Source organism: Eutrigla gurnardus (genome assembly GCF_963514095.1).
Source record: "Eutrigla gurnardus genome assembly, chromosome: 2".
Taxonomy (NCBI): Eukaryota; Metazoa; Chordata; class Actinopteri; order Perciformes; family Triglidae; genus Eutrigla; species Eutrigla gurnardus.
In genome coordinates this window covers 11,258,643-11,286,371 of record NC_139916.1, presented here as the reverse complement: position 1 = coordinate 11,286,371, position 27,729 = coordinate 11,258,643, and the positions used below count along the sequence as shown (strand labels likewise).

The window sequence follows — 27,729 nt, the reverse complement described above, 5'->3', positions numbered from 1 at the left end:
GGATAGACAGACAGCCAACTGGGCCCATTAGAGGAAGAGAGAGACAATGGCAGCTTTTATTTCTCCACCGCACATTCCAGTGGAAGAGAGAAGTTGGCCTGCCTTGCCTGCTGTTTGAACCTGAGGCAGACTAGTTCAGCGTGTCTGGGTCACGGTACTTCCCAGAGCCATTGTCATTCTGTGCCTCGGCGCTGTGTTGTCACAAGGAAGGATTTTTCCAGCATGTCTGTGTATTTTCTTCCCCTCCCATACGCAACATATTTCACCTCAGAGGTGTCATCATTAGAATTGACTTTGAGGCGAAGTGTAACATGTTGGGTATTGGTTAGTGACAGTGCTCTTGCGTCACACTGCTTACTATGTCACTGAAACCGAGTTCATAAAGTCACAGCTGTGGATATTAAAAACACCAATAAAAAAAAAACAATGGCCTCTATGTTTCAGAATTTTTTGATTTCTTTGTCCATAACAGACAATAAGCCAAAACAGCTACCGTCAAATGGACCTTGATTTTCTGGGTGCATTTTTATTTTATGGCATAGCTTTGTCCCATATGATCAAACGTATGTGTTTTTGTGACGCTGTGATGTTAAGAGATAGCTGGAGAGTGCTTTATTTATTGAATAAAAATCGCAATTTGTCAGTGCACATGATCATGTGACATAATGTCTAAAAATTATGAGAATTTACATGTGCAGTATAGGTGAAATACAAATGTGTAAGAAAAGAATTAACCATGTGGTTTTGGGCATTTTTGTAAATTACAGTTTGTTCCAACAACAACAAATAATCCTAATAAAAGTGATCGTACATGTGCTGCATTGTAACACCTCACTACTTCCTGCGTGGTTGTCACTGCACACATTTCACTGCTGCAGAATGCCAGTAGCCTCAATAGACCACAATGCATCAGTTGTTGCTGCGAGCCATGCTGCGTGTTGAGTGAGTGCCATAATTAATTTTCTCAACTAGAAAATGTTCTCTCGTTCTTATTGCTGTCACTCTCGCTCGTACAGTTGACATACGGCAAAGGCAACAGGTTGAGGCACATTTTGGAAGCAAGTATCTGTAAAGTAGGAATTTATAGAATTCATCCAAGGGAGTACTTTTTTGTATAAAAGGGTGGATTTGTTCCATTGAAAGGTCTCCCTCTTTATACTAATTGTAATATGGATATTTAACATTCAGGATGTCCTCTCATGTCTGTGTCTTTTTTGTGATTTATATATTAAGAACTAGGATGTGGAAGCAACATAGTTCCTCTATCTATCTCCTGCTTTTTCCCCTTTTTGTCCTCATCTTACACAGTGTTGACAAAAAAAATCAAACACCTTGTCACCCAGGTCACGTTGTTATCCAGCTTTTTTTTTTTAAAGCCCTATTCCCGTCGAGGATGTTCTTTTCTTTTATTTGGAAAGGTCAGCGATGCTGACACTAACCCAGATGCGAAGGAGCATGAGTTTCCCCCAGGTGCCCTGGCGTATCCATGTCTGCGGGTGTTGAGATGATGTCGGAGAGGGCATCCTGTTGCCCCCCCATCTCAGGAGAACCTGTTTCCTCCCGACTCACGGCTCCCAGCTCCGACACTCTCTTCCTCGTGTTACAGAATACACACGGAGACAATGGCACACGAGTCGGGCACATATAAAAGCGAGCACAAACGCACATGTATTCTCATTTATAAAACAAACAGAGGATGAGACACCTGCATTGCTGTGCCGCCTCCTCCTTTTTTCAGGGGGGAAATTATGATGGTTGGGGCACACAAAACTGTCAAATATTGCTTTTGCTCTCTTGAGTTCAGCAGGTGTTGTTAAGACTACACATCCACGTGGCCTGTTTTGGTGACCTTGAAAGATCTTTGACATTTCCCATACAAACAACCAGGAGCAGGTGATGTGCTCTAGGCTTTGGGTTTAAACTGAGAGTCGAGGTGTCAGTATTATGATTTTTACAGATTTGAACTATTAGTACAGCTTCCCAACAGGTTTTGGGCTGTGGATTAAACTTAATAGTTTACTGATTTTAGATTTACAAGTCGTATCATGTGAACATTTATTATAATGGATATGAAACATAAGCATTTGGGATCAATTTTACAATATTGTGATATTTGAAACAGGATACGGCTTTTAGTCAAGCGATGTATTTTGCTTTTCTATTTTAACAATAAATGATAAGCAGTGCAAATTTATTAAAATATTTTATTTTATTGAATAGATGTTTTATTGAATCACCAATAATAACAGAACACTTTGAAAGGGGTTATTCTGCATCCCTAGTACTTCTACTTTCATACATTATTCTGAATTCTGTCCCTTTTGTGCACGTTACTTTTAAAATTAAATTACTGAAGGCAATCATGTTGTTTTTATTTGTATGACAATGTAAAACAAATGTCTGCAAAAAGTGACTGAAGCTTTATAATCAAACCTAGCATCACCCTTAGATATGATTTAAAGGAATAGGTCTTTAAAGTGGAGGAGAATGGGAATAATAGATCCTCTCCCACACACGCACACACACTAAAAGATAACAAACACTCCTGATAAAAACTGTCAATAGCCTGCAGTTATTTACCACAAACTAACAAATCCTCCTATCTGGAGTGCATACAGAGAGTCCGCTGCTCCGGGGAGGCGGACTGAATGGTCTGCAGGTCGTTGTGTAAACAAAGCAGAAGAGCCATTGACCAAACAAAGATTTACAGGTAGAAGAAGAAGTGGTTGGAATAAGGGAGCGCGCTCTGCCTCTCACGCGCGCGCCCGCCCGCACACACGCGTTCCAGGCTGCAAGTAGCGCGCGCAAGGAGGAGGAGGAACCAGAAATCTTCGCTCATTTACTTAACATCACTTCCCCACCGCCGGTAAAGCAAACACGCTCCTGGAGCTTCAGGGGGAGAGACGTGATATCTGTCTGCGGAGCGCTGCCAGCACCCGGAGCCTCTTGACCAACAGCGTGTGCTTCTTCTTCTTCTTCTTCGCCGTCTTTTATTGTCGGGCAGCGCGAGTCCTCGGAGCGCTCACTTCGCTGATTTTGCCGGGACACTTGTAAAGAAGTGTGCGGAGTCCTCCCGGTATGGAGAGACGACTGCTCTGACTGATAATCGGATTTCTTCCCCTTCACGTTATTCTTTCTGAATAATGGTAAGTGTGAGATATTTAAACCTCTTAATGTTTTTCTATATAGCATTTTATTTAAGAAAATATCCTTTACGATGTGAATCTTTCTGTCTGGGGAAATGTTTTCTGTTTAAAACGAAGAAATTCAATTCTGTTGGTGTTCACGTGAGATAAACAACTCATTTATTTCAGAACAATTGCCTGTAAATAAACCCGCGCCACTCCTGTATGTTTAATTATAATTAAATGCATCATCCCATCAAACATCAACTCGTATACGTTTGGAAAATAAAATAAACACCGGACTGACTTAATTTAATTACCAAATATTTTCCAATTGATTTTAATAACTCCACCTAATTAGGTAAGTAAGATAATTACCACATTTGAAAAGGATTATTTGAGAAAGCATTTTTTTAATTGTCACCTTACATTATCTTAAAGGCCTCATAAACAAACACCAAATGCTTGTTGAACACCATTTGGATTTTATCTATAAACAAATTATATTGTAATGTAGAAAAGGGTGTGCCACATGTAAAAGTAAAGTCATTTTCCTTTGCACTATTTAGCTTTAATTTCTTTAATTCATTCCATTTCATTGAGATATTAATTAATAAGAGCAGAAAAAAACCCAAATCTACCATCAACAAATGTGAGTTATTAGTGTCTCACTGAGCCTTTTAGAAGATGAGGGGGGAGACCGTGTGTGAGGCACCTTGTGTTAGATTGAGCTCCTTTGTTTTTCTTGGTGCCGGTTGAATCGGTGGAACACTCTTTGCTCCACTTAAGTACAGAAGATTACACTGAAATCACTGACACCCCCTCAGCAGCCACAGGGACCCTCATTAACTAAATTAGGGGAGCCTCGCTAAGCATTTTTCAAAGGCTGGTATTCATATTTTTCAAGGACCCCTTCATGGCTCCAGACTAGAACCTCATTCACTGTTTTTCCAACCGTTTAAATCTCCCTTTAAACACGACTTTCGGCCGCACAGTTGGAGGAGCAGCGATTTGACGGGGGCTCCCTGGTTTTTGAAAATGTAAATAAATGGATTTAGAAATCTGACATTTTCTCGTGTAGAACCTGGTTGGATTTTCAGGACATGTCATGGAATTTAATATTGGTTATGAAGGATACTCCTTCTTTAAATTGAATTTGAATTATTATTGTTTGAACTGCAACGTTTTGCGGTTTGCATCTTCATCGTTGGACATCAGAGCTTTTGGTTTTCATTGACCAGAGTGTTATTCCTCATATACCAGCTCACATTTCTGCATTTTATAAAATAAACTGGACACGTATGTTCGCATCCATTATCTCAAATCAACCAATAGAGGTAATGACCAGTCAAAGTAGGACTTTTAGTTTAGATAGTAGGCTATCAGATTCAGTTCAGTGACGGATTGTAAATCACACTAAATCTCCTTAATATGCACAAACCATCCAAGGGTCTTGATGGAGGTGTGTGTGTGTGTGTGTGTGTGTGTGTGTGTGTGTGTGTGTGTGTGTGTGTGTGTGTGTGTGTGTGTGTGTGTGTGTGTGTGTGTGTGCTCACACACCACATACCGAAGGTGTGTGCTCGGCCGTGTTAGATTTAACACTGCGGTTCGTCTCTTAATAACATTAGGCCTCATTTCTGGACTCCCTCTCCCCCGGCTGGGCCGGGTCCCTCTCGGTCCCTCTCCCCCTCTCTCTCCCTCTCTCCCTCTCTCTCTCCCTCCCTCCCTCTCTCTCTCCCTCTCTCTCTCTCTCTCTCCCTCCTCAGCCTTCATGGTTCCTATTACTTGCTCTAATAAATTGTGAATAAGCAGCAGCCCTAAAAAGTCCCGAGCTGTGGAGAATTCCCCATCCTGTAGCGCAAGGCACCCCCTCTTAAGAAAACACAAATTAATTCCGAACCCCTCTGAAGCCAAACGTTTTTGCGGAATGATAAATATTTTCATAGGAAGCTCGGCTCTTCCTGACTTTATCTGCACCAATTTCATTATATTTCTTCACAGCCGCACAGTGCTTGATGTCTTTTAGCTTCTGTGCATCCCCTCTACTCCTCCTCTTCCTCCTCCTCTTCCTCCTCTTCCTCTCCTTGGGAGTCAAACTGACTTGAACTCAAGGTTACACCAGGGCTCTCATTAAACTTTGAAAATATTTTCAATTCTCATCTCAGTCTGAAATGAAGGTGTCATCCTAGTCCTAAAACGTAGACCGATCATTTTCATTTTGCTTCATTTTGTGAGTCTGACTTTTTGGTGCAGAAATGTTTTTTAGTTCGATGCCGTCTTTGTGTTTTTCTGGAATCTGGCAATTCAAAGAACATATATATTTCTGTGACTCTGTACAGATGGGCGATCGAGGCGTTTTATCATAGACTAGTTTGTGTGATTTCTTAGAGGATGCTGGTGAAAAGATCCCCAAAGAATTTTCTTATTTTTCATAATAATAATGTCTACTCTTACAGTAAATAAGCACTGTTTATTTCCACAGTGCATTTGTTTTGCATTTGTTTATTTACTTACTATTCTATTGCATTTCCCCCATTACTTAGCATGCACTTTTAAAACTTTTTTTGTTTCTTTAGTTATTTGGGTCAACCCATGTAAACTATACATCTCCTTGAGGGGGGGTCACTGTGGAATAAAGGAAAGTTTGAGGTCTTCTAGGTTTTCATGGAACGAATGCATCTGAACTTTATACAACTTCAGAAGAAGTCCTGGTGAATGTAGCCTGATACGTTCAGCTGTCTGCACAAACAGAAAGCCCGGCCGAATCCAAACTCTCCCGACTATTCTTCCTAAAAGTAAAGTATTAAAGCAGCAGAAGTTGGAACAGATATTTCTCTTTATTTTTAAGTATTATACCATTTTTTTTGTAATCCTTGATGTTTTGGATGTGGATGTGTGTGAGACGCTCTCATATACAATCCATTGAGAAGTAGTCTGTTGTGTTGTGAGACCTCGGACATGCACGTAAATCTGCACGTACACATCAATATGTTTAAGTGAAACCAAAGCTCCGGATTGAAAAGAGATGGCGGTGATTCTATCGCTCGAAGTTATCACACTTCCCCCTAAATGTCTTCTCCTCTCCCGCCTTCCCTCCCCCTTTTTAATTCCCTTAAAGCCCCCGGAGACCCGAGGAGGCTTTGTGTTGACGTGTGTGTGTGTGTGTGTGTGTGTGTGTGTGTGTGTGTGTCCTGGGCTGTCAGCACACAGCAGCTGTCTCTCTGGCTATCTCCACTCTCCTTATCTCATCTTGAGAACGGAGGAGCCACACACATCGCAGCGTTGAGCCTGCAGTGACCGTATTTCATTTTTCCGTGCTTAATAATGGGTTTGGGTGCTTTCCACCAAAAAGAGAATTTAATAATTCTCTGTAACTCTGGGAATATATTTTTTTCTTTTTTTTTTAGGTGTCGGAATTGTTTCTTCATTGAATCTAGTTTTCTCTCACACTCTTTTCCATCTTAAACTCCCACTCATATTTTATCATATCTCACGTGATTTTTTTTTTCTCTCAACTCTCCCCAAAAAAATAAAATAAATCACTCTCTCGCTTTCTCTCTTTTTTCTCACTTTCTCTGTCTCACACACACACTTACACAGTAAATCTAATGGTAAATAAGTAATTGGACCTCGGCCTGTCTGTAACGCCTGTGAGCTGCGGCTACCAGCGAGGTCTGTCCGGCCAGCTGTTAGCAACTATGGCGGCCGCTAGCCTTCATCTGCTGAGGAGGCTGATCGGGGGCAAAAGCTTTTCGCCCTAATGACTAATAAAGCAGCCTGTGTGTGTGTGTGTGTGTGTGTGTGTGTGTGTGTGTGTGTGTGTGTGTGTGTGTGTGTGTGTGTGTGTGTGTGTGTGTTGTGTGTGTGTGCGAGTTCATTAGAACGCAGGAGCAGTCATGCAGTCAGGCGTGTGTCAGTTCTGAGTGTGTGTGTGTGTGTGTGTGAGACCGCCCTCCCATCACTGGACCAGATGTTTTTTTTTTTTTTTTTACCTGGGAGCCAGACCACCATCTGACTGGGGTCAGCCCAGTCCTCCAACCCAACACTCCTTCGGGCTGCTGGGAGGTCTGCCAGCTGTCCCTCGCTTTGACCCCCCGTCCCGGGGCACTGGTTCTGGGGGGGGAGTCAAGAGTCTGGGCCTTAAGGGTAGGTGGTCCTTCTCGGATTTGGCAATATTACCGGAGGGGAAAATTTGTTAGGGATATTATAAGAGTGCGAGTGACAAGGTCATGGGCAGTGAAAGCGACAGAGGAAGCATAAAAAAAAGGAGGCCGATTTTGTTTTATTATTTAGTAAGGAGTAGAGAGTTGGAGAGAACCAGGTATAAAGACACTTGCATTGTTGAATAAAGAGGTTTTGATTACTGAGGGACAGAAGGGGGGCTTCTGGCATTAGAGCGGTCCTTCTGCAGGGAGTCAGTCAAGTGGAAAAGAAAAGGCCACCAAGTCTGCGAGGTAAAGTTACAGAGTGCAGACAAGAGTCGGCAACAGGTTCACCGCTGCCAGAGATTAAATGGAGCCTCTCGTGGAATTACTCCCGCTTCGCTGTGCGACTTCACTTTTCATTTAAAGGACTTCACTATTCGTGCATGTCTTTTTTCTGTTATTTAACGCAGAGTCTACCCCTGACGGTTGAACCTGTCAATAAAGGGATAAATGGCTTACGGCTGGTTTTTAAACTGGTTGCTCAAGTTTTTAATTTTATTTAGCTTGATAATGTTAACATAAACGCTGAGGAAGTGGTAAGAGGGGGGACGCCTGCATGCACGTCTGTGTGAAACCTCACCGAGATGGGTGGCTGCGATAGTGAGCAGGTGACAGAAACATGGAAACATCTGACTCAGCTAAATGTCATTGGAGTCAACAAAAACATGTCAGGTTACTGTTGACATTGGCATTTTTTTCCCAACGTCCAAAACTAACCCACTGTTGCAACAACACCAAATCGTAGTGTTTTAAGTATAAACAGATTAGTAAAAAAAAACAACCTCAATTACAATACAGCTGATTTCCTGATTTTTTGGGGATGTTGGTGGCAGCGATGACACGCCTTCAGCTCATCCATGATCCGGTGTGATGCTAAGATATGCACAAACATATTTGCCTCTTAATGAATTCTTGGGCTGCTGAGGTCGTGGTGGGTTGAGATGATCAATATTGTACTCAATATGCTTCATGCTTAGAGGAGAAACATACGACATTCACAACTATTCGCTATATAAAGGTGTAATGGAGAACAATGTACCTGAGCAGAGAATGAAACCGCTCTCCCTCTTTGTGTGTTGTTATCCCGGTTTCTCCTGACTTTAAATTGTAGGGTCGGCCATGTTTGTTGTTTGAGTTTGTGGGCGCATGTGCTAGCTCAAGGCCGCCCATCTGCATTGCTGTCATATGTTACAGCTGATAACGGCGTCCCGACCAACAGCTTAGTTGCCGAATCATGGCACCTGTGTTTGCCGTAGCCCGTACCGTTAGAGCCGTTAGCTACGAGCCGCAGCCTCAGGCATTGCAGGTTGAGAGCTAACGGTCATGCATTTTGTATGTTAAGTAGTAGTACTTTGGGTGCCTTCCACTGAATAAATAGAGTATAGAGTATGAGTGTCAGAATGACGCTTGATTAAATAGTTTCTTAAATGTCGTTCTATTTCATCCTTACTGTATTTCATCAAGAATTCATAGAACCTTCTATAACTTTCGTTTTCTTCCCCACCATTTTCATCGTTAATGCCTGTCATGTCATTGGTTCATCGTCGCTGGTTGCCGAGGTCACCGTGGACTCTTGATCAGAAACAAACCATTTAAAGACATCACCTCGGGTTTTGGAAGTATCAGTAGTATCAAATAATCAAGATTAATCAAGATAATAGATAAAAAAAATAACCACTACATGGCTCTTTGCATTTATTAATGAAACATGTCAGAGTTCAGTCAGCAAGCAGCTTTGTTTGAGTATGTTTATATAAAAAATGTTGTGTGACTTGACAGATTAGCATGGATATTAAATGCAGTCTGTATACAGTTTATAGGGATTATCAGGTTTATGAGGGCACCAGGTGTTTGCTCACTAGCTGACAGATTAATCATCAGCTTTTTAATTCATCTTCAGAGGTGTTGGGGTTATTTTTACTTCCTGAATGTGGGTGTAACATTAAATATTTCAATATCATGCTATAACTAATAACACTGCTGTGTGCCGAAGGTGGTTAAAGTGGACCGTAGCCGGCAGATGGCACAGATCTCCGCCACGCACGCAACGTCACGCAAACTCAAATACTGGGCCCTTGTTCTGTGCCTTTTATCAGAGAAAGAGAGAGAGAGAGAGAGAGGGTTTGTGTGCGGCGGTGAATCAACCCCCAACGTTGCCTCGGGGCACTTCGGCAGACTGTCCAAATGGAGGGCTCCAGGTGGGGTCCCATATGGCACGGTTACAGCCCGGCGAGTCACCTTGTCTTGAGAAGCACAACGTTTCAATAAAAGGTCAAACCATCAGGGGGGGGGGGGGGGGGGGGTCACGGCGACCAGACTCTCCCATCCCGAATCCACACTCAGACACTGACACAGCACACATATTGACACTGTAAACACACACACTCACACACACACACACACACACACACATCAAACGCCTGACAGAATGACCGAATCACTTTTGACTAATGTGGCCGTGAACACGTAAACACACTTCATAGGAAATTCAGCGACCCATAATACACGGCTTTTTAATGAAGTGTTTAAAAATGATGACAGAAGTTGAAAAGTGACCTTGTTATTGAATTTTATTCTTTCAAATATGAAATACTGCGTGAAGCAGGGTTTTGTATTTACTGAAATGAATATTTAATAAACGATTTATAATTCCAAGATTGTTTGCGTCAAAGGTTCTATTAAATATTAGTAAAAGCCAGGTTTAGTTGGGGAATTATTTCAGCTCAGCATTCAACATGTGATGCATTTTTAATCGTGGAAATGAATTTTGGAAATCATCGGTCGATCAACTCTATTGTGTTTTTGTATCATCTTACATCCTCCTAAGTACTGAGGTGGCGCCATGTCTGATCAAAATTTGACAACTTCTTCCACAACTTAACAATTGCAACACTGAATGCTTTTGACAGATGATATTCAAAGGTCTGGTTGGACTGATATCGGTCTAGTGGGTCCACATGGATCAGCTTCATGTCTGTCATCTAAGTTTAGCTGCGCTACAGGTAAATCTGCATAAGCCCGGCGTCGTCCTTGAACTGTATCGAATGACGTTTCATCTTAAAGCACAATACGCCATCCTGTGATGTAATCCGTCAGCACAAAGGCTCGAATTTGATACCCGTGAAAGAAGCAGTGGTCTAGCAGAACCCTGGGACCCAGGTGAAGCTGGTGGGACCCGGCCTCGTGGCCCCGTTGGCCCCCCGTGGCCCCGCTTGGTTTGTTTTAGCTTTAGTTTCAGCTCTCGGCTCTCCACATCTCTGCTGAGCTCCGCTCATCTTCCCTCCGGTGTCCTGTAGTTCCCATGGCCTTGTGCGCCCTCCTCCCAGGCCTCACCCTGAACCAGGAAGTGCCTTCCCTATCACACGCAGTTCTTTGTGTGTACGTGCACACGGGATTGTTGCAGGGATGCAGCTGAAGTCAAGAGGACTCCGAACAGGCGTCGCTTTCACTTTTGATCCCTGGAAAGTGCGAGGAAATGCAAAGCGCAGCAGCACTTTCCTTATTTTCCCTCTGTGCTGCCGGATCAGTGTTAGTCTCTCGAGCTCCGCGGTCCGCCAGCGATAAAGGTCAGATCAGGATCTCTCGTGGCCTGAGGGTCATAGAAGTATAGAAAAAACAGCAACAAAACATGGTTGAGAATAAAAGTACAGATTTCAAATTTTGGTCAAGTATAAGTTTTGGTTAAACTGAGAGCAAAGGGTGCAGGAATAATATGAAATATATAACTCAACAGGGTGATATGGGTACACTCTGAAGATTAGAAGTATCTCTCATTTTTATATTGTTTATGCCTTTGTCCTTTTTACACAAAGATATTATTGACACGACAAACGGTAAAATGGCTCCTGATGTCACATTTACAGTCTGTTTTGTTTGTTTATTTCGTGGTCGGTAACTCAGACGTGCAGGTGGAGTATCATCTGTAGCGTGTTGCTGCTCTGGTTGAAATCCACTTATTTGCTCAGAAAACACTGAGTGGTAAAAGGTGTTTTTGAAGCGCGGGGTTCCTCCATCAGCTGGAGGTGACGCAACATGAGGTGTGTTTTCGCTGCCGTTCTGTCAGAAAGCGTCCTAGTTAATGACACGAGAACACAGGAGGTACCGTGAGTCCTCTTCAGCAGCCCGTCCCCATTTCTCTCACTTTTCTCAGACAACTTGAACTTTATTTTATGATTTGTTTTCGCCTCACCTTCATCTTCTCTGCTGCTGTAAGAAAAAGAAAAAACCCTGCTGCCCCTATAATTCATGACTGTCATCTGTCTCTGTCGTTGTGTTGTCAGCGAGGTCAGAGGTCAGGCAGTTAGCTGCAGCTTGGCCAGATTGGAATGGCCCGGAGGCAAAGAGAGAGAGAGACCGACGCAGAAAGAAAGAAAGACAGCAATAAATAGAAAACGGTCATAGTCCTAATATTGCTGAACCTGAAAGCAAAGCACTCGATGGGACTACATGGCCGAAAGTATGTGGACGGTGGGACTTTACACGTGTCTGTAAGATATTCTTTCATACAAAACACACTGTTAAACATTGGCTCTTATTTCATATGAAAGGAAATGCAACAAAGAGTGTGAATATTGTCCACATAGCGCTCGATCACTTGATTCAAAGTTTCCCCAGTACAACTTCAGTCACCCAACGATGCACACATGCCTCAGGATGACTGGCACCTTGTGTGAGTTAGCTTTAGGAGCTCGCTGTCAAATAGACTGACCTCATTCAGCTTCCTGCTCAGGCTAATTCATGTGACATTGACCTTTTCTGACCTCCAGCTTACTGAGCTGAAACTTCCCTCTCTCTCTCTCTCTCTCTCTCTCTCTCTCCTGTTGTCACCTTTTTAACGCTCCTTAATCCTTCCGTACTAATGTTTATGAGGAACAAACACAACCAGAGGAACAAATACAACCGAGAATTTTGAATATTATTTTGTAGCCTTCCTGGTTTATTTCCTCCTGACAGCCACACACCCACGTAACATTCAGAGCCGGAGCCAAGCAGCAGAGTGAGTCAGCATTAGTCAGCATTAGTTGACAACATTTTCCCTGGAAACAATGCTACCTGTCAGGTTCCTGTAACTCGTCATTTGACTGTCAGTCTCTAATGACCGACCTCTTCACATCAATGCCACATTCACTGTGTCCCCTTTCTCTCTGTCTAAACTTAAATCTATTCACCTTTTGAACCGTGTGCTCGGAGAAAACACCCCCCCCCCCCTCCTCCCTCCATCCTCATCCTGCTGCAACTCGGCCCCGAGGCGCGTCGCCATGTGTCAGTCACCTGCATACCTGTGTCCTGATGGTGTGTGTGTGTGTTGGCTATTGTCTCCGCAGGAGAGTTGACGGCTTGAGAGGAACCTGACTAACGGCAGTGTGACGGGATAAAAGGATAAAGCTCTCTCCACAGAGCCAGGTGAGAGGGCAAAACTACAAAGAGAAAAGGAAAAAAAAGAGTGAAGTGCTTTTTAGGTGAAGAGTGGCTTCTCGCTGGAATCGTCCTGTCTTTCTGCCTGTGCAGTCAACAAACAGATTATTATCCTGTTTTATTGCCATGCAAATATGTGAGACACACTTGTTTATATGTATATTAAAAACCCATTGTTCATTCCCTAACTGGTTTGACTGAGGATTTTCTGACCATTCTTTTCCTCATTCTCAGGGCTTCTTGTCATCCATTTCAAAGTCCTCGTACTGCAGGTGAGCTTTTCATCACTTATTATTACTATTATTATCTCTCACTGACATCGCGTTGCTCCTTTTGTATGTATGTCTCCGGTTTATAATTGTAGGAAGCTAAAAATATGGGGCTATTTATATCTGTTGAATGAAATCAACCGTGTGATGTTAATTATCCTCTCATCAAAGTTCATTGGACCAAGACGTGCAATGTTTTCTCTTCCTTTTAACTGTTTGAGGCATTAAAAGAACGTGTTTAGCATATTCTTCCTCACGCTCCAGCTGTGACAAAAAAAAAAGATGTTCTATCGAAAGAGAACCTGCAACTGAACGTTCCCTCATTGCTTCTTCCTCCTTTAAGATCAGCTGACGGGTCGTCATGGCTGCGTATGGACAGACTCAGTACAGCCCCGCCCTCCAGCCTGCAGGGCCGTACGCGCCGTACACCCACCACACACAGGGCTACAGCATGCCGTCTTACAGTGAGTACAAACCTGTAGAGATGCATGCGTTATTTTTTATTTTTTTTGGTCATGTAATGACAAATATCTCCAGATTATTTACATCCGATTCTGTGATTTCAACGTGGAAGCAACAAACTAACTCACAGCATTACAACACAATAGAAAAGCAAGGCGAGGTGGGAGGGGGACACTAGGAGGAACGAGACAGTTTTGTAATGAATAACAAGTAACAAGCACATTGTGTTACAGAGACAGATTGTTATTCAGTGTGCTCCCTACAGCAGTCATTGTGGTTAATCCATTCACAATACCAACTTAGTTAAATAGAAAATCTAAGTTATTTACAAATGTTTTTCCTTCTTAAACCGCATGCTCACTAGCTTTAATTTTTGCACCATTTTGACGGATTCTCTCCGTACTTAGACATTAAAACGGAAGACGGCCTGAGTCACTCTCCGGGCCAGACGGGAATACTGGGCTACTCGAACTTCAGCGGCACTCCTCCCAGTCAGAGTCTCTACAGCTACTCACACACACACGGTACGTCTGCAAGCCTCCTGAAAGTGTGGAAACGCTATCACACACACACGAACCTAATACACACACCATCTGTGACTTCAACCTTATCGGAAGGAGCTCCCATCCTTGGGCTGCTTTCCTCTCGGCTCTCATACTCCCCATTTTTCTCCTCTCCTCTCCTCATCTTTCCCCTCTTTTCTTCTCTCTCTCTCCCTCTCTCTCTCTCTCCGCCACACCTGTTCTCCATTAGCTGCGGTCTGGACTCCTGGCGTCAAAAGTCTCCCCACCCCTCCTCTTTTCTCGGGGTCAGGCCCCCTTTCTCCACTCAGACCAACAACACAGCATGCGAGCCCTTGTGTCTGTTAGAGAGAGAGAGAGAGAGAGAGCGAGAGAATGAGAGAGTGAGAGAGACAGTGAGAAAACATAGGCAGAGGCGATGGAAGAAAGGGAGAAAAAACAAAAGAAAACAGGAATAACAACTAAAGACGGGTAGAAAAACAAAAACTCAATGAAGTGCGTGCAGCTCTCTGTCCATGCATTGGCCCTGTGTGTGTGTGTGTGTGTGTGTGTGTGTGTGTGTGTGTACTGTTCGTGCGTATCTGTGCACATTCCTCAGTCGTCCGGCGCCCAAAGCATGACTCGCTCAGTGCGACTTTATGGCTTTGAAAGCAGCATGAAATTGACCTTGTGTGTGAGAGCGGAGAGGTTAAGGTGCGTTATACGGAGGGATGAGTACGGGTTTAATGTTGCAGTCTGGGGGGATGACCCTGTTCCACTGTATGAACCAGACTAAAATACCGGCATCAAACGGTAAATGAGAGGTCGGGTGCTGCACACGCTGTATGTCGCAGCCCCGGGTACCGTAATAACCGGAATATGAGTTCATCTCTCGCATATCGTTTGTGATCCAATATTGCGTTCCTACATTTGCTTATTTTTTTTGTAGGTTTTGCAGTTATAACAGGGAACATGAGCATGAAAACAAAGTTCCTCTTTTCTCAAAGTCTGCTCACAAATTGGAGCCGAGCACGGAAGGTCAAAGTTGAATTCAGATGGGGCCAGAAAAAGTAACACATAGGTTAGCAAACGTATTTGGAAGAGAAATCAAAGATGGACAGCGATAATTAAAAACGTGTCACATTTACAAAGCGACACTTGCGGTTTTACCTCCAAATAAAGTGGTTCAGATAACCAAAACGGTTGGTTTGTTAACGACCTGTCACATCCTGGGACCGGATGTCAGACTTGATCTGGTTCAGGTCTCGAGTGTTATCAGGTCTCCTGATAGACACGAGGGCCAAAGTTACAAAAAAACGAGACTCAAGTCGTACTATTGTTCATCCCTAGTGGCTTAGTCCGTTGTCATGGAGATGCCTAACTTGATAATGTTACCCGTACATGAGCTGAAGATCGGAAACCTCGGCCTCTTCATATGTCAGACATTATACGGGAATGTAAATATTCATGTAAACACGCTTTTGACGAAACCGCTTCCAAACTGCGAAGCCCTCAGTGACCGTCTGACTGTTCAACCAACAATTGGGGTTGTTGTTTTTTTTTGTTGTTTTTTTTCAAGTTTGAGTTTGAAAGACACTGTTCCCAAACAAAATACATTTGTTTGAATATTTTTATGCATAAATCATTAACTGCAAACTTCAAACGGTAATAAACTGCCACAGCAACCAAATGTTTGCAGGATTTCAGAATGTTTCCATGTCATCCATTATGCTGTACACAACGGACTAGCACGCACACACACACACACACACACACACACACAAAGACAGGCACACACACACACAGACACGCACAAACACCACATTGAAACACGTACTGTTCACTGTGCATACAACTGAAACCAAATGGGGACGATGGGAGCCTTTTTTTGGGTTTACTCCAGAGACCTCCTGTATTTTTTTTCCCTTTAGTTGCTTTGAAGTTTGTTGTGTTGTCCGGGGAGCTTTCAGTGTGGTTCTTCCTCTGAGTCACTTTCCTCCTGTTTATCATGCACTGCGGCGTGGAGGAGAAGAAATGGGGAGCGAGAGGGGTGGCAGACTGAAGAAATGATGGAAGATAGACGAGGAAGTGAATCTTTTGAAAATATATTTCAGGCCATGAATCTGTATTGTTCCTACCTTCAAACAATTTCCTCTAAGAACTTAAACTAAAGCATTAATGATGGCCACCTATTAGCCTAACCTGCATATCTTTAGACCGAGGCAGGAGAACCCAGAGGAAACCCACTCATCTAATGAAATATCTTAACATCTATGGATTGGGGCAAAACTCTATTCAGCAATTTGCAATTCCTAGAGGATGAATGTATTTTAAGCACCACTAGGAGGCTGAAAGTTGTGGTTTTTAAATTGAATGTATTGACAACCAGATTGCCATTAAAGGTGGTTCATAATCAATTCCAAACTCTTAATTTTCCAAACTCTTTACCAAACACCTCTCAACGCCAGCTGCACTTTAATTAGCAAACGTTACACTTTAATCAGCGAACGTTAGGTAAACATTACAGCCGCTAACCATCAGCATGTTGCGCCACTGCTGTGCTAAAGTACTCCCCTCTAAGAGCTGTTAATAGTCTCATTAAACTGAACCACCGTAACCGTTGGTAACCATAGAGATATGCAGAGAGAAATAATTAATCAGAACAGCAAACAACGTGGAGAGAGTTGACAGTAAAGATGCAGGGTGAGAGGGGGGATTGCTTGGAGGAAGACATTCCTGTCCTGGCTTGATTAGACTGAGAAGCTTCCCAGAGCAGCAGCAGCAGCAGCAGACTTTCCCACCTGTATTGTTGTGTCAAACGTAAATCTCCCTCCCAGCTCCTGCAGCACTGAGCTGTCACAGAGTTTACTGCTCATTACTTCTTTGCAGATCAGATCGGATGTTGTGAAATGATATCCCGAGTTTGAGTCATCAATACAAGAGCAGTCAGATCTCCCACCAGGTTGTAATTGCTCTCCATCCTGCGTGATGAATTATATTAGTTTGACCTTTTGACTTCATGTTATTTCTCAGGCGGCGGTATATCACCTGGAATCTTTCAAGGCACCCATGCGATCTCAAGTTCAACGCCATTCAACTCTACCCAACAAGTGAGTGATGTATCTTCTACAAGACCTTTTCAAGAGTTTCCGGGATAGAATTTAATACTGGAGACGAACATGTGAAGACCTAGCGAAGGACTCCAAACCGGCTCCCTCTGCCACAGGTGTCACCAGGACCACATTTTGCCATTATGACTCACGCATACACTCGTAAGGCAATTACCGGCTGCAAACTACCGCAGCTGGTAATTACACCGACCTTGACAAATAGCAACTTAATTGAGCGTCTGTCAGTATTGTCTTAAAATATTTCGGAATGTCAACTAATAATTATAATTAATGAACGCTAAGTAATTGTTTCCATTTTTACAGGAGTTTTCAACATACTCGAGCTACAGTCAGAGTCAGTACTCTCCGTATTATAACTCACACCACTACAACAGCCCCTACCTAACGGGCAGCAACATCAGCCCCGCCGCCATCACGGCTCCGCTAGCCTATCAGCATCCCGAGCACCCGGTCATGTTGCCCAATCACAGCCCAGAGTCACACACAGGTAAGGAGTGTGGTTTTTATTAAGTTGAGTTGTTGTTTATTTAAATATATTTTATTTCAATTGTATTTGAATTCCCATGAATGTACAATTTTATGGGTGTTTATTGATCGGGCAGTTGGGCTAACTTGCTAGCGATAGCTTTCACTTGTCATAGAGGAAGTAAACAAGTTGCTTGACCAGATGTTTGCCGTTGCTCTGACATCAAGTGAAAGCTACCGCCAGCAACCACGACTGCTTGTCACACGTTGTGATGCATTAATAATAAAGTAGCAAATCTGCGACTTCATAAACTCGCAAATTTGCGCCTTTTTTTCTCTGAATATTGCCCATCACTCTCTGCTCCGTTTTTTTTATTTTTTTTTCCTACAGTGGCCCTAATAGACCATCGTATATATATATATATACACTTCCCATAATCACATCTTTTGTATTATAATAAATCTCACAATGTGTGTGTGCGTGTGTGTTGTAGGAGAGTACCACCCGCCGCCCAGCCCCCCCACACCAGGTAAAGAGGAGGTCCCGGCACGAAGGGGGTCCGATGGGAAGTTGAGGGGGAGGAAAAGAGCCAGCGACCCCGCACCACCTCTGGACTCCGATATCGAGGTAAACACACAGTGTAGAATACGATCGGTCGCTTCTCTCCAGTATTTATCTTTCTCTCCCTCACACACAGACACATAAACGTTCATGAGGTTAACATTACATATCTGTTATTTCGCTGCAGCGTGTGTTTATCTGGGACCTGGATGAAACCATCATCATTTTCCATTCGCTCCTCACGGGAACCTTCTCCTCACGATTTGGCAAGGTACGGTGATACGACCCCTCCCTTTGTGTCCTTTACTGTAGCTCATTACTTTTACCCTCGATAAGCACAGAAACCCTGGCGACAATAAACCAATCTTGTTTTAGTCGGGTCATCCCATTGTCTCAGTCGACCGAGTGCTTATTTGACAAACAGTTTGAAGGTTTGGCCTCGAGTCCACGACCTTACGGTCTCATCCCCGAGCATTTTCACACGCTGGCTGTTTTTGCCTTTCTGCCCTCTTTGTTTCTTTTCATAATGCACCGGGGCTGTTTAGCTACCCCGCCATCCCGCGGAGTGATTGACAGCCGGTCGGGACCTTTATGTAACAGGCGGGCAGCTGACGACGGGGCGGACTGTGGTGCGTTTTCTTGCTTTTGGCCGGGGCCTGCGTGTTGTGAATTCTCACGGTCCCCCTGCGGGTTGACACAAGGCTGATGGGAGTTTGAGCGCAGTGTTTCTGATCGGACTCGGCCCCCGGCAGGCCATGCATGCCGTTGTTTCTTTTTCTTTTTTTTCTGCAAATGGAGAGGGAGTGGGGGGCGGGTGGTGTGCGGGTGAAAAGAAAAAGGGAGGAAGAAATGACTGAGAGAGAGAGTGGATGTGTTGAAATGTGACTCATGTGCCAGAAATTCCTGATTCCTCCCACCGTCCAAACACCCCACTGCTGGAGCTCCGTTGGACCGAGTCTGGCATCAAAAACTCACACATGCAGCTGAGGAATTAAACAAGTGACAGCGGAAAAACAGATTAACAATCCAAAGTGTCAAGACGGCTTACAAGCTAGCTAACGCTTTCTCCTTTTTTCCCCTCCCTCCTTCCTCACAGATTTGCAGCTAACTCCTCCTACTCTTTCAAGCATGCATTTATTTTTTTTTCTGGCATGAATTATCTCCACTTCACCGCTTTTGTGTCCCTCTTTCTGTCTCCTTTTTAACAGCCCAGGCTCTTCCCATTAGGGTCACCCTATTAAACTCTTATCATAAACAAATGTTTTGGACCTTTAAGTGAAGGCATGTCTGGGCCCAGCATGCAGGGAAGACTAATGGGTGTGTTGAAAGACAGTTGTTTTCACCGGCGTGGTGAGCCGGAGGTGAATGGAGAGCCACATGAGGAGCTGATTGCCCCCCCCCCCCCCCCCCCCACCCCTTCTGTAACAGCTCTTCCATTATCTCGTCTATCACGCGTCACCCCTCTCCGTCCTGAGTGTGTTTTCAATATCAGACATAGGAGTAAAGGTGGGAACTGAATTTTTGAAGGTGGGGTTTTTTGTTTTGTTTTTGTCTTCTTAAATTCTTCTCTGGGATTATCAGAAAAAAGCTCTAACTTGTCCCTCTGTATGGAGCAGCCCTGGTTTTCTTTTGGAGGAAGTTGATTATAGATAATTATTTTAGCGATTAGACGAGCAGAACAATCCTTCCTTAAGCCTTTAACCCCTCCTTCTTCATCCCATTCATCTCTTCCTCTTCTGCCCGGTGGTTCTCAGTCCTCCCCTTCGTCATGTTCTCCCTGTCATCCTCCTTCTGAACTTTTCCCGCCCTTCGTCCTCAATTACCGTTTTTTTCCCCTTCTTTACACCCTATTTTTCCGAGGGGGGGTATTTTGTAATTGTCATTATTTACCCCGCTTTTTGTCATCAAGCCCATTTTTCTACCATTTTGAGCCAGAAGGCAGCTCCGCCTGTCATTCCAGAAGCACTAATCTCACACTCACCTTTGGCTGACACCCCTCCACTTCTCCTGTCTCACTGCCAAAGATGAGCCTACGGTGCCATAGACACAATGTGCCATGCATACGTACACCCACACACACACACACACCTGCTTTTGTAGTCGCGAACAACAACACGCCCTTTGCTGATTGAGGATTAATGCATTTCTTTGGTGATGTTGTATGATTTGCAAGAACAGAGGGACGTAGGCTGGGTGTTGATAGAGCAGGAAGAGAACAAGATGAAATATTTGCTTTAGTGTTTTTGTTTCCTTATGTATTTTTTCCCCCATCATTCAGTCCATTAATTTATGTGACAGGCTATGTGAAAGTCAAGTAGGAGATCGTATTGAATTGTGTCCATCGATCACAGCGAACATCAAGTGTGCATTCATTGTCATCCATCAGTCTGATGGTTGGTCTACGTGGTCCAGACTGGAATCACTCATGTTATAGTAGTCCGCCACACAGGTGTAATTGATCAAATTAATGATGGTCCCATTATATCATTATATTTAATAACACCGACATTCCCATGAACCAGCATGCACAGTTCCAGAGAAAAACACGCAAGTCATTCACTAATGATTGATGATGATTCATTCATTTCACCTGTGTTTACGGTGCAATCACATGAAAAAGGCTTATAAACATGTAATCTGGCAAACACATTCCCCTTCATTAGTCCGATACTTTGTTTATTTCCAAATACCTTATCGTTATCCAGATTCCCATCAGTTGTACTTTGTGTTCAGCTGTGAACCGAGATGCTTATCTCGGTAAACACGATACCTGCTAAACATGTCGATTGTCATTCGTGAGGATGTTAGCGTGCTACGTGTTAGCGATGTTAGCTGGCGTGGCCTTCTGCTGTGTCCATTCGTCGTGTGAACACATTAAACAGATGCTAAACGGATTAAAAAGCATTACTCAGCGAAAAAAATCATAGTCTTTGGAAAACTGGTTGGTTAATCATTGAGATGACTGTACAAGTTAAATAAAAAAAAAAGTGTTTTAATGGTTTTTGACTTATTTTTAGCCGGCCGTGAATAAAATGAATGTGTCGGGCTTGTGCCAAAACAAAGTTTGCCAAGATAAGAATCGGCAGAGATGTTTGATTGACAGATGCATATTCAGACTCGCCTCTCCCCGAAACCTGTTTGTGTCAACCCGGTTGATGGGTTTGCAGAGGAATTGAAGCCGAAAGCTGTTCAGTGAGACAAGCAGGCGGCCGTGCTGACAAGAGTAATGGTGTTAAATAATCCTAAAAACATATATGCTGTCAAACTCAACCCGAGCTCACCACGTTATTGTTTATTCACTAATTAAGGTGCAGCCACTTAAAAAGTGTTAGAGAGATGTTGTTAGACATCTTTTCTTTTCTTTTTTTAAACCATAAGCTGTAGTCCACGGACCAGTTTTCATTTCATTCTCATTTAAGTTAGGGGAAAAGTGTGTGTGTGTATATATATATATGTGTTCAGTATATATATATATATATATATAATCAGAAATTTGTGATTAGATACAAATAACAGATGCATTAGTGTAACCGTGTGTGTTTTTAAGCAAGTTATTCAGTGTGTGTGTGTGTGTGTGTCTTCAGGACTCCTCGAAGGCGGTGTCTCTTGGTTTGTGGATGGAGGAGATGATCTTCAACCTGGCCGACTCGAGACTCTTCTTCAACGACTTGGAGGTGAGTTTTTACATTTTGGGTGCCGGCTCATTAAAAAGCGGAGCATGTAATGTGCAAATTTTAATTTTGGACATTATGCCTTACTTCACACAAAAAAAACCTCACCACATACTTATTTTATATTCCCCTCGGAGCTGTAATGTATTTTGTACTTTTTTTTTTTAAACAAGATTTATTTCCAGAAAGATGGAAAATAGCAGCGGTGAGAACACGATCCAACAGTGTAAACCGGCGGAGCAGAAAAAACCTGCAACAGCCAAAGCGAGAGGTTTTGACATTTGGGTGCTGTTTTTCTTACCTGGCATAAAGCACAGTAGCACTCATTGTAGAAACGCCCCTCATACACTTCTATCCTGTATTAATTCTTACTACAGCATTTTCCAAACAATTTGCCCTCCTCAGTGGAGCAGGATTATTAAAAGGAAGGGTTGTTAACTGCTGGCATAAGTGCTCTTAAAGGAAGAAGCACTAAAGTTAACGTGGACATCGGTGCCACCTCTTTAAAAAAACGATGACTCCTCGAGTGGTCATTAAAATGCCGTTTTACTACTTGCTAGCGACTGACGGAGGTTTTTATGTTTTGTTTTTTTTGTTTTTAAATCCTGAATTCCTCGACCTTGTTCTGACAAAGCAAAGAAAAAGATTAGCGAGGGTACGGTGAGAGAGAACAAGTACACTTTGTGCCGTAATTAAAGGTGTGTGTCTGAGCATCCGAGAGGAAAATTAGTCAGATGGGAGGAGGAACAGTCGGAGGGGGAGGGAGGGAAGGGAGCCAACAAAGCCATTTGCAAACCCGGTTCTTATCCCCTCCTTTTGTTGTCGGGGCTCAATAAATCTCCCAAGCAGTCGGCCGCAGCCGGCTGACAACTGGCTGTTAAATCTTGAGGTACAATTATCTTGTCCTTCCTATGGCAGTAGCTACATCAGTGGCAATGAGTGTCATCTCTGCTGTCAAAAACCTAAAACCAACACAAGATCACATAATTGTTATCAGGATGATTGATCAAAGTCAGAGCTTCCTGTTGATATTGTCATATGGGGGGGAAACCCCTGATATAAATAGATTATTATGGATGTATTTCACTTAATTCCTTAAGCTGGCTTTAAATGCTGCTCTGGGTTCCACTGTTAAATCTGGGTATGTTGTATTGTATGGGGGGGTGGATGGCACCTGAGTGGGGGAGGGGGGGTCGCAGCCCCGTGGGAGTTGAGTTATGTGGAGATGGAGGGAAGAGGAGGCTCAAGATGGCTGGAAGGTGATAGGGACACCCTGTGTCTGTCGTGCTGGACTAGGACTCACTTTTTAGACTCTGGTGTGTTCATGAATGTGTTTAACGTTGGGGTTGGAGGTTGAAGACAAAGACAAGCAAATAAGAAAGATTATTAAGAATATTTTCCTCCTACATATTCAATCTTAATAGATCGTTCAGGTTCCTGATTGAAGAACACGCTGCCGAAGGTGTTTTTGGCTTGAGCCACATGTTGGAGCTGCGGTGTGGTTTTAAATCCCTGTGGTTTGGTCGGTTGCTTTAATGTCCAATAGAGAGGAGCGACGTGCACACCACTGTGCTTGTCAAAGACAATGGGCCTTTCTTCAGAGGGTTTTGTCGGACGACCTATAAAAATAAATGCCGATTTTCACTTTTATTTTAATTCATTACGCGGTCACGCAAGGATTACTACTGTCCTGCACCTCTGGCGCCTCGCTGTCCCGCGTCCTGACGTCTTATTTCCTCCTTCCTTGTCTTTTTTATTTTAGCTTTTTTTTTTTTTTTTTTTTATTGTACTTGCTATCACTCCCGCAGGCTCCCCCGGAAAGAGGAGAGACCTGTCTGTGCAGAGCTCCACTCTGAAATGGATCTCTTGATATATCCGCTCTCCTTTTCATTTCCCAGGAATGTGACCAGGTTCACATTGATGACGTGGCATCAGACGACAACGGACAGGACCTGAGGTAGAGCGTCTACTGTGTTACTGTACTTTAGATGGTTCCACTGTGGTTTGTGAACCAGACTTGCCCTCGGGGGGTTTTTAGTGCACAGGAGGGGGAAAAGCAGGGAGATGAGACAAAGAGTGTGTGCATGTGTGTGTTCATGCATGCAAGCATGTGCATGTCTTTTATTTTACCAACTTCCACAGCCATATAATATGTCACAGGATTATCCACCGCTTTCATTTCTCATCAAAATATCTCTTTATCATCCCCTCTGTCTCCCTCAGTCCAGACGTTTTATAGCATAAACTTGTTGAAGCACTTTAGGATACTTTTAGGAGTGATTTGAGAACGAGCCGGCTGTACCAAAGTCCTTTTTTTTCTTTTTCTTTTTTTTTTTTTACTATTTATTTTTAGTGGACTTGGCCCTTTTCATTCTCGAAGATGTTTTTATATTTATCCGAGCTGTGCCGAATGTATATACTTCATGATTTCTTACTGACAAAGCTTTTTCATTCACGGCTGAAAGTCGGTGTCTACAATTTTTCTATTTTACAGCGTTTTCTTGTCCCTGAAATTTTTGTGGTTGCACTGGCACACTCCCTAAATTTGATGAATGGTTCGAGCGCTGCTTTCTTGTTCAGAACCTGAATGGCTTGAATCAATTCCTAGAGCAAGAAACTCTATCCGCCGTCATAGTTGTACCAGTTCTTATACCCCCCCCCCCCCCCTCAAACACCAATGATAGTGCTACTTTAAGATGCTCTGGAAAAATGCAGTTTGGCCTCTTTATGATCTATATCCTGACTGTTTCCTGTATCGTGATCCTGCAGCACTTACAACTTTGGGTCGGACGGCTTCCAGAGCCCAGCGGGGGCCGGCTCTCTTTGCCTGGGGTCAGGGGTCCACGGAGGGGTGGACTGGATGAGGAAACTGGCGTTCCGATACCGCAGAGTCAAGGAGATCTACAACACGTACAAGAATAATGTTGGGGGTAAGACCCGCTTCCATTTTACGTAAAACTGCAGAGATATTTAGATCGGCTTATTTTCTCTGAGGTGTAAAAGAAGGAGACCGTGTGGTTTTCTAGCAACAAAATTTTAATTTTTAATGAGAAATTAACAGTAAATAATGTTGCCTTTAATATCCCTCTAGAGACATAAATATATCCCTTCTGAGAGACAACCAAGAGTTCAATTTGAACATAGCTCAGACCACAGTGATTTGTCTGGGTTTTCTCTCTGCTTTTGCTCGTACTGTATCGAGTTATACAAGCTTCCTGCTTCAAAGTACATTTTGTATTATTCGAAGCGCCAACCAACGTGCACATCGACCAAAATCTCTAGTTGCATGATCATGATAAACACCTGCTCCTTACATAAGGAACATTTGTAAAATAATTCTAATAATTGGGTGATGCAATTTCTATTAAATGAATTAGATCACGATGAAAACAAACTGGATGAAAGTCGGCAGGTTTGTTTGTCGGCCAGGATAATGAGTCAGAAGTTGTTGTTGTTGTTCGGCGCGGACCCTTCTGCGCTGCTGATTACAGCTGGCTGCTTCACCTTTTGCTGGAAACCATATGTCTGAGGTTTTGGCAAGAGGATGTTGTGTGAGAATCGTCCAACCAGAGACTGCAGACAGTCCTCCTTGTCAAAATAAGGTTTTGCAACGTCTCAATAAATTAGATTTCTTCATGCACTGGAGCTGCGCGAGGTCATGTCCTCCCTGTTTGGTTTTCAAGAAGACATGGCCATCAAGCCTGTGCTTCTCTCCTTGACTGGCAGGTTTGCTGGGCAGCCCCAAGCGAGACGAGTGGTTGCAGCTGAGGAGGGAGATGGAGGTCCTGACGGACCTGTGGCTGACTCAAGCACTCAAAGCCCTGGCTCTCATCAACTCGAGGTCAGTCCGCGCCGCCGCGGCGTGATTTACACCGGCAGGTCGATTAGCCAGTAGTGTTTGGTTTGGAATGTCAGCTCCTGATGGGTCTTTTTGGAAGGTGTCCTAACTTGAATGTGTTGGTCTTGTTCCGTTCCAGGCTAAACTGTGTGAATGTGTTGGTGACCACCACCCAGCTGATCCCGGCTCTGTCTAAGGTGTTACTGTACGGCCTGGGCTCGGCTTTCCCCATAGAGAACATATACAGCGCCACCAAGACAGGTGAGGGAAATGAAAGGGTTCGGAGAATCCCGATTAATCGTCGTCTTCAAATGCACCATTTTTTCTATTTTCAACTCTGTTTTTTTTTTTTTTCTTCCTTTCAAAGGCAAAGAGAGCTGTTTTGAGCGCGTCACTCAGAGGTTCGGTCGGCGAGCGGTGTACGTGGTGATCGGAGACGGAGCCGAAGAGGAGTCTGTGGCCAAGAAGGTATAACTCAATCGTTTTTATTTGGGGGGGGGGGGGGGGGGTACGGGGGTTTATGACTGACCAAAAAAATGGGCCGCAACTAATCGGTTAGCTTTTAAGACACACTCGATTTCTGCAGCTTCTGTCTCTCAGCTTGTTTTTTCTTTACATACATAATCATTTCACTGACATGTCAGACTTTTTACCCAGATTTGGCAGTTTGAGCAAATTTCTTTTTTTTACACAAAGCTTTTGTACATTATAGGCCAACATGTTATCCACGTGTACTTTGTCACATACTATAATCCCCCTCCAAACCACAGTCCATAATTCACATCTGCATCACATCTGCGGCTGGAGTGCGCTCGCCTTAACTCTGAATGTTTTGCACTGAACCTGCATATAATTTAGATTTTTGTTTTTGTTTTCCCAGAAGAACATGCCGTTCTGGAGGGTGTCCTGTCGGGCCGACCTCGAGGCTCTGAGCCATGCACTGGAGCTGGATTACCTCTAGAGGGGGCCAGCTGTCACGCTCCACTCTTCCACCCGGATCATGGTGAACTCCTGAGTGCAGCTGGTAGGTGAAGCTGACTGATTCAGTCTCACTTCAGGTTTGGCACGGGGCATTTGATCCCTAACGAACACCCGGGCTGGACGATTTTCACTTTAAAGCCAAAGGAACTAAAGGATTTTGACACATAAACTCAAACGTGCTGGACCAAAATACAAGACCAAAGGCAAATAAGGAACCAAATCTTCATAAGTAGCCCAAGGGAACTACTATTAATACTGCAAACACTTTTTTCTTTTTTTCCTGTTTTTTAAATTCAGTCCATCTCAACTTTATGAAAGGTGTCCCACTTTTATACACAAAAGGTGATGCACTGAATGCAACATTGTACATCCTGACTTTATTGAACAAAGTGTCTGCATGGATTTTAAAAAAAAAAGGTTCAGATTGTTGTTAAATGTTTGTTCTGCTGTGTCTTTTTTTAATTTGTTGTGAGACTAAAACCATTTTCCACTTTTCCACTATTCTAAAGACAAAATTAGGAACAAGACTTAAAGTTATGATGTTATATTATTTTAGAATTTTTTTATTCATCAGCTAGATAAACGTCAGATACTATTCTCCTCATAGGTAGAGGCTATTTAAAATAGTCTGATTGTATTTTACCATTAAAATGTGAGCTATTTATTATTGGTTAAATTCACAACACAAGTGAGGTATAAAACAGTTTGGGAGCTCGGCATGAAAATATTCTCTTCAAAGACCCAAAATATGCTCTTGTAAAAATGTTTTGATATGAAGTTGTCTTGAAGATGTTGTATTATAGGCTGGTGCTTGAATCCTTTACCCTTTTTTTCTGGGTTGTACATGTTGTCATGTTTTAACTACCCTTCTTTTTCCGTCCTTGTTTAATTTCCTAATAACCTGTTTGTAATATAGATGAACTGGTTGTGCATGTGCCGATTACACTGCCTGTCAGCTTAGCTATGATCTGTATATAATGCTTTATTGTCGATTTTGTTTTGACAGACAGTTAAAAATAGATTAATAAAAAATAAATTAATTGCATTGTCGGGAGATGCGACTCGAGTTTCATTTAATTGTACGGCTATGATACAAGAGGAACCG

The 27,729-nt window shown here is 43.2% G+C and overlaps 1 protein-coding gene across 1 annotated transcript; it reads left to right on the top strand.

Moving 5' to 3' along the window:
- Positions 1–2,881: 2,881 nt before the first annotated feature.
- On the top strand, positions 2,882–27,669 carry eya2 (EYA transcriptional coactivator and phosphatase 2). Its single transcript, XM_084037005.1, has 16 exons — positions 2,882–3,146; positions 12,655–12,733; positions 12,980–13,017; positions 13,358–13,478; positions 13,884–14,000; positions 17,010–17,086; positions 17,411–17,594; positions 18,067–18,200; positions 18,322–18,405; positions 21,719–21,808; positions 23,704–23,762; positions 24,575–24,735; positions 25,532–25,646; positions 25,783–25,904; positions 26,011–26,111; positions 26,524–27,669. Exons 4-16 carry the CDS (start codon positions 13,376–13,378, stop codon positions 26,602–26,604), a joined length of 1,428 nt encoding a protein of 475 aa, XP_083893131.1. The 5' UTR covers positions 2,882–3,146; positions 12,655–12,733; positions 12,980–13,017; positions 13,358–13,375; the 3' UTR covers positions 26,605–27,669.
- Positions 27,670–27,729: the final 60 nt, after the last annotated feature.

What these genes read in the sequence shown, in the direction of transcription:
- eya2 (XM_084037005.1), top strand. Translation starts at nt 13,376, where the DNA reads ATGGCTGCGTATGGACAGACTCAGTACAGCCCCGCCCTCCAGCCTGCA. An exon ending in CAGCTACTCACACACACACG is followed by an intron (nt 14,001 to 17,009) that starts GTACGTCTGCAA and finishes GTTATTTCTCAG; the next exon opens with GCGGCGGTATATCACCTGGA. An exon ending in CTGGCTCTCATCAACTCGAG is followed by an intron (nt 25,647 to 25,782) that starts GTCAGTCCGCGC and finishes GTTCCGTTCCAG; the next exon opens with GCTAAACTGTGTGAATGTGT.